This window comes from Tasmannia lanceolata, unplaced genomic scaffold (assembly GCF_043159265.1).
Source record: "Tasmannia lanceolata isolate RefF3 unplaced genomic scaffold, GAP_Taslan_0.1 ptg000006l, whole genome shotgun sequence".
Lineage (NCBI taxonomy): Eukaryota > Viridiplantae > Streptophyta > Magnoliopsida > Canellales > Winteraceae > Tasmannia > Tasmannia lanceolata.
In genome coordinates, this window is record NW_027518683.1 from 10,329,101 (window position 1) to 10,336,561 (window position 7,461).

General features: G+C 36.0%; 1 protein-coding gene across 1 annotated transcript; it reads left to right on the forward strand.

Annotated features, from left to right (window-relative positions):
* The first annotated feature begins 3,242 nt into the window (after positions 1 to 3,242).
* On the forward strand, positions 3,243 to 5,773 carry LOC143879637 (RING-H2 finger protein ATL13-like). Its single transcript, XM_077382121.1, has 2 exons — positions 3,243 to 3,932; positions 4,180 to 5,773. Exons 1-2 carry the CDS (start codon positions 3,902 to 3,904, stop codon positions 5,403 to 5,405), a joined length of 1,257 nt encoding a protein of 418 aa, XP_077238236.1. The 5' UTR covers positions 3,243 to 3,901; the 3' UTR covers positions 5,406 to 5,773.
* The last annotated feature ends 1,688 nt before the right edge of the window (positions 5,774 to 7,461 follow it).

Below are 7,461 nucleotides of genomic sequence, written 5' to 3' on the forward strand. Positions count from 1 at the left end.
GGTCGGGAGGGTCAGGTTTTTCATAACCTTAACCTACACAAAAAATTATTCATGTCGAGGCTTTTAAAGGAAAACCCAAGATTCATTAACCCGGCCTTACTCAAAATAGTTCTCGGTCTGGGTCAGGTCGGGTTGGGTTTTTAATGTTAAGCTTAGGACAGTGATTAATTTCAAAGATTGTAGAAAAGATCAAATCTTCAAACCAAAATTTTTTAAATTTAATTTACTAGGTGCATAAATTTAAGGAAACTACTTTTTCACATCACGAATATGACTACCTCAATGAAAGTAATTATATCAATAGCATGAAAATAATTTATCATGTTATTCAAGAGATAATTAAGAAATTCAAAGTACACCTGATATTCGGGACGAGTTTTGGGTTTGAGGTTTTTTCTCTTTAAACCCATCCTAGCCGAGATTGGGTCAGGTTCTTCAACTTGAAAACCGACGCAACCCAAGACCCATGATTTCTTAACCCAACCTGAAGTATTCTTTAAGCCTGATCTGCCAGCATGTTATTAAGGAGATACAGATTAGACTGTCATGTGCACAATAATAAGGCGATATAGCTTAGGCTGTCATGTGCATCCCAAATGCATCTTACTGCATTATGATATACTAATTCAATATTTGATATCGTTGGAGTGCTCATTGTAGGGCCCAGAGAAGAGGCAAAGAGAATATGCATTTAGAGCTCTCTCCATCAATTAACTGGAGTGGAAGTGTTTCCTTCGTGATGTTGTGGTTCTCTTGGGTGCTAGGAAAATTATATTCTTCTTCTTATGCTTCTTGTCGTGTATCCTAATAAATGAAAAGTTCATCTTGCTAAAACGCCCCATTTTCTAATGGTTAATAATTTATATAATAATTCAAATACAAGATGTTTTATCAAAGATTTTTATATGCTGCCGACACGTACTTGCACTTATCTTTTTTTTAAATGTAGTAAGGTCCACATGATTAGATGGTCCAAAGCATTCATTTATTGGAGAATTTATATGGTGAGCACTTGTGAAGTTCAGTATTTTTCAAAAAGTAAATTAGGACCCTCTTCACAGGATGATCTACGCTGAGATCAATAATCAGTTTTAGACTCACAATCAAATTTCAAAATCCAAAAATTCAATTATTGACCTGCCCAATTCAGATCAGTTTTATCTTGGCTAAGTTCTTATGCAGGTTGAGTTTTTCCCTATGAGTCAATGAAAATTCTTTTGACTCGCTCGAGTTAATCTTTTTTAACGGAATCGAGTAATACGTGTAAATGGGGTATCTTGGGCCATAAGATCATAGTTTTAAAACTTCCTGGGTCATCATTGGCTTTCCTAAGTTGAATCTTTTTATGGTTTTACCTTGGCCACATGCTTGTCCGAGTCTGCATTTTTCTCTACAAAGTCAATTAAAACTTCTAACTCTCTTAGTTATGGCCGTGTCCTCAGCCACGTCAACTTAGTACTTGACCACACGATTCCAAGTTGGCTAGGATTTGCTTTGGCTGCGTTTTAACCTGCATCTGCATTTTGAAACACAGACTTTTTGAAATTGGAAAAGCATTTGTGGACACCTGTTTTCTTTATATAGTATAATCCCATTGACAAGCTCCACAATGTTTTGGACCCTTTTCTACATGGATGCACCAATCTTACCTGAATTGAACCAAGTCTATGATGAGTTTTGAGACTTAAATGTCAATGAATATTGGAATTCTTTATTCAAAACCATATCTCAACTTTTCAAGGATGCTTAGTCTTCCTTTCTCCATCTTTCTGTACATTGGTGTTTAGATTCAAACTTTTGATATATTTTATGCACATTAGGCAGAAGTTGTTAAGGTAGGTAAATTGATTAGTACTGTGATATATATATACTGTCATATGATATTTGTCTGTTGGTCTTAGTTTTTCCTCTCCAATCTTTTTTTTTGGTTGGTAAACTCATTGACCCCCTTAGCCTGTGGGCGTAGTCACTGATCAAGACAAATGACGTAAATCTATAATTTTTTTATTTTATTAAGAAGGTAGTTTACTAATTTTGGGTTTAATCTCTTAGCTTTCAAAATATTAAGAATATTAGTTAGTTTATTAAATTTTCCACTTTCTTCCTAGCATAAGTGGGAAATGTAGAACCTTTCAAATTAGAATTTTAAGAGTAATGTTCGTGTTTAGAAGCTTAATTAAAAGAGTTTTTATATGGTGCCCGACCGTTAAAATCTCAAGGGCTAGGTGGCAAACCACCTGCCCTTGGATTTTTATCTGGTTAAAATTGACCAGATCAGATCAAAATCCAAGGGCAGGTGGTTTGCCACCTAGCCCGTCGTCTGATTTTGACTGTCGGGCATCATAAAAATTCTCTAATTAAAAACCCAATTAAATATACAAATTAACCAAGTGATTTGCATAGATATGTCGGGTTGAAATGGTTTGAACGTTCGATTTTGGTTCCAATCTAACTGGTTTCGATCAGTCTGATAGATCCATATTTAAAACATTCAGAGCAACCTTTTTTCTCCCCCTATTTGTAAGAAACAAATGTACCTCCATATTAAGATCCGATTTAGGATAGGAAAAATTATAAATCATTGTTAAATATCGACAGAGATGTCAAGATCTGATTAGGGCCGGACAAATTATAAAAATGCCCTAACTAGTTCATCATAGTTCATTGTAAATTATAAGGTTAGTCTAATAATTTTTATAACCTAATTTAGTTGAAATTACAAGATTATTTTAAAGTATGAGCAATGATAGATGCAAGGCGACCTTGCATAAAGAGCCAAAAAAAGGGCCGTTGATTGGTTCCACATCATCAAGCGTAACGGAATTTACTTTTTCAACTGATTTTAAACGGCTACACTTGATGGCATGGAACCAAACAAGGGCCCTTTACCGGCTCTTTATGCAAGGGCGTCCTTGCATCTATCATTCCTCTTTTGTATATCAAATAAATAAATATTCATGAGTTGCACTAGGTCCTAAGTACTAACATACATCCATTAATTGGAGGAATGATAAACTAAAGGCCGCCCTTGCAAAAAACCAGCTACAAGGCCTTCAGTTTAGCACTCTTGGTGCAATTTTTGTAATGATGGTAAAATAGGTTTTTATTTTGGTGTTGAATGATTCAACTCTTGCCGTTGGATTTAGATGCAGATACGTAGGATCCAATCCTATTGACATCCCAGGTGGATTGTGATCGAGACATGGGCTCTAGCTAGAGCTACAATCTCTCACAGGTTTCAGTCCATGACTTCCCTTTTAGCGGCACGAAAAGTTAAAAATGGAATCCATGAACACAGGAGTGTAATCAAGAAGTGCACGCTTTACTAAAGTGGCTTCATGTCAAAACATAGTATCCAAGGCAACATATCTTCCCATCTTTCTTCCTTTCCCCGCAGGTATCTTCTGACCCCTCTCTCAGTTATAATTTATTTTATTCTATAGAGAGAGATGTACTAGGGGGCAGCAGAAGAACAATATCATAAAGTAGACAATTTCACAGGAAGTATGCTAAAAGGAAGGAAAAATGAATCTTATCGATTTTGGCTACGGGGAATTTAATGGGGGCAGTGGAATTGCTGCAAGTAGTTCTGTAAAGTCAACAAGAGCTTTGGATTTATACTAAGTTGTTTTATTATTATATATCAAGTTCTTTATCATTTATTTACTCTGCTCACAATTTATGACCTATTTTGAATTGTCTTACCTCTCCCTCTCTATTCATCTCCCTTCATTTATTGAGTCGTTGCTTCCTTTTTACCTCTCCTTTTTCCAGTAAAGATAATAACTAGTCTTTATCAATGTCCTGCTAATCCTAAATCTCCACATGATAAGGAGCTAAATAGCTTTCTGTGTTTTTGAGGGGGTTTGGTTTCTATGGAGGGAGATGGGTTTCTGTAGAGATGCTGAACAAGATCAAAAGCTGCATATCTGGTGAGTTTTCTTTTATGTTTTTAGGAAAAATTGTATTGGGTTTTGTTTGAAATAAAGCAAAGAGGGCCTAATTCTCCAATTCCACAACCATTTATTGGTTTAACACCACCTCCTCCCTCTACTAATTATTCCAACATGGTGAACAAGATCAACCCAACTATCTTGCTTATCATTATAATTCTAGCAGTTATCTTTTTTATATCTGGATTGCTTCACATCCTTGTTAAATTTCTCTTAAGACCCACAGACAGAGATCCAGAGGATTTGGAGAATGTGACTGCTTTCCAAGGGCAATTGCAACAACTATTCCATCTCCATGATTCAGGGGTCGATCAGTCCTTCATAGACGCGCTCCCTGTTTTCCTCTATAAGGCCATAATAGGATTGAAAAACCCATTTGATTGTGCTATCTGTTTATGCGAATTTGAGCCAGATGACAAGCTGAGATTGCTGCCCAAATGTAGCCATGCCTTTCATTTAGAATGCATAGATACATGGCTTTTGTCACACTCCACTTGCCCTATTTGTAGGGGTAGCTTGATTCCAGATTTCTCCCCAAATAACAATGGGTCCCCTATTGTTCTTCTTCTTGAGTCTGGCAGTGATAGCTCTAGGGAGATAATTTCAGACAGAGAGGGTGTTGTTGGTATAAGAGGATCAGGAACCCCAGTGGGTTTTCATGGGGAAGATGAATTTGGGTCTTCTTTTACTGATATATCTCAAAAACCGTCGGAAATCGCAGTAATAGAGGAGGCAATTTCGGCAATTTCGACAATTTCAGAGGAGAAAGTTGTTCCTGTTAAGCTTGGGAAGTTCAGGAATGTTGATGTAGTTGTTGGGGGAAGTGAGGCCAGTAGTAGTAACAGTAATGTTGATGGAAGGAGGTGTTTCTCTATGGGCTCTTTTGAGTATGTTTTGGATGATACATCTCTATTGCAAGTAGCAATAAAACCATCAGTGAGAAAACAAAGGACTCATAAACCTTCTCTGCCATTAGGATACAGGCAAGCAATGTCCGAATGCGATTGCCATTCCAATAGAGAAGGGTTTAAGGACTTTGAGGGGATTAAAAGTTCTGATATTAATGGGGATGGTAGTAGAAACACATCAGCTTCTATTGGCAAAAGCAAAAGAGAGAGCTTTTCTGTTTCCAAAATCTGGCTTAGGTCAAAGAGGGACAAGCCGTCCACGGTCGATTCTTCGAGACAGGCTTCCTCTTTTCGACTGCCATTGCATCGAACGGCAGCTGAAGATCTGAAGTTGAAGTCTAATAGTAGTAGAAGGACTAGTTCTGAAGTTGATGTTTCAACGTGGGAGAATCATGGAAGCGAATTGGGTTTGGATGAGGAGGCTCGTAGTTCTAATATCCTGGAGTCTCAGGTTAATCCACCTTCATTTGCAAGAAGAACATTAATTTGGCTCATGGGTAGACAGAATAAAGTGGTTCATTCATCATCCACACCCCACATTTGAATCTTGGAGTTGGGAGGATGAGAGAGAGATACAATAGAAGTGCAAAAGGAGGAAAAAGAAGAAAGATACAAAATCATTTCATTTGGTTGTAATATGTTTGTGTCACAAAGGGGGTCCTATGTGGAAGTTCGATTATTTTTTCAAATTCAAATGTTTACTCTTGATCTGTTTTTGTGACTTGGAATGGCTAGATTATATGTTGTTTTAAAGAGGAATTCTTTCAACTTTTGTTGTTTCAAGCTCTCCAATTCTTAGTAGGAGAGAAGGAGAGAAAAAACAAATACAGGTATCTTTGTTTGCTGCAAATGTATGATAGGGAAGAATCATCATTTCTTTATAAACTCAAATGTTATACAACATTTTTATCTTTTCCTTACTCTTTTCTTGCTGGGTGTTTTTTCATGCCTTGTATCATGGAATTGTTTGATTACATGCTTTCTTATTTCTAGGAAAAAACAGCAGAAGAGCCAAGAGAAAAGAAAAATACCCAATACAGATCTCTGCATTTGTAGTAAAGTTTTTGGATACTATGTCTGATGGTTAAGTTCATTCAAATTCAGAATTTCAAATGCTTTATTTTTATCTTCTTCATCTTGGTTCTTTTCCGTTTTCATGTGCCCTATGTGGCTGCTCATAGGTTCCTAATTTGAACTGGCAACACTGAAAGAGAAAAAAGAAAATGGTAAAAAAGGGTAAGCCAATGAAAATAATAACTTTACATTTTTTTTTTTTGACGTTTGATTACATTGCTTAAATGATGTGGAAGATCCACAGATATTTCAAAATTCAAATTTATATCGAGAGAAAATGACCAAAAAAAAGGGCTTTGATATGACAATGACCTGTCAAGGGGGGCGACTTGGTAATGACCAATGTAAAGTTGTTTGGACGAGAATGCCCCTTACTATACGTTTTTCTCTCTCCCTCTCCCTCTCTCTCCCCCTATCAAATCAAATTACAGGTGATGATTACCTTTCACTTTTTTATTTTCAAAACCCCAAACCACTTCTCTCTCTCTCTCTCACCTGTTTTATTTTCAAAACCCCAAACTACTCTCTCTCTCTCTCTCTCTCTCTCTCTCTCTCTCTCTCTCTCTCTCTCTCTCCGGCGTTCTCTCTCTGGCACTCACTCGCCGGCCCTCTCTCTCCTCGTCACCGGCACAAAAGAGGGCGCTCCCCACACGGCGGCTCGCTTCTCAGGTTGGTACCCCTCTCACTGTCACTTTCTACTTTAATTTTCTCAGTTATTGTTCCCATAAATTCTGGAAAACCCCAAATTTTTTTCAGTTATTGTTCTCCTTAAGTTTCTGGGAACACATTATTGGAAAATGTATGGTTTAAACTAACAATTTCTCAGACATTATTAGTTTAAACACCTAAATTTTGGAATATCAATGGTTTAAACCAATAATCTGTGAACAATTATTGGTCTAAACAACATATTTTTAGAAAATCAGTTGGGAAATATCTAATTTTTGAAACATTCAAGGTTTAAACTTACAGTTTGTCAGAAATTATTGATTTAAACCATTAAGTTTGGAACTATTAATGGTTTAAACAAATCAATTGATAAAGACCTAAATTTTCACAAATCAATGGTTTAAACTTATAAGTTCACATACATTATTGGTTGAAACACTTAAATTGTGAGAAATCATTGGTTTAAACCCCTAATATTTCTGAAACCACTTGAGGAAACCCCTAATTTTTAAAAAATCAATGGTTTAAAACCTATAGTTTCTAACCCATTATTTGGTTAAACCCCTAAAGTTTGAGAAATAAATGGTTTGAAGCAATTATTTTTGAGAATTCATTGGGTTAAACCCGCAATATATAACGAACCAGTTAAGAAAACTCCTAATCTTTTAAAGATCAATTATTTATACAAACAATTTCTCGCACATTATTGGTTTAAACCCCTAAAGTTTGAAAAATCAATGGTTTAAACCAATAATTTGTGAGATATCATATGTTTAAACCACTAATATTTTCAAAATCAGTTGAGAAAACCCCTATTGTTTCAAAGATCATTGGTTTAAATCAATAATTTCTCAAAC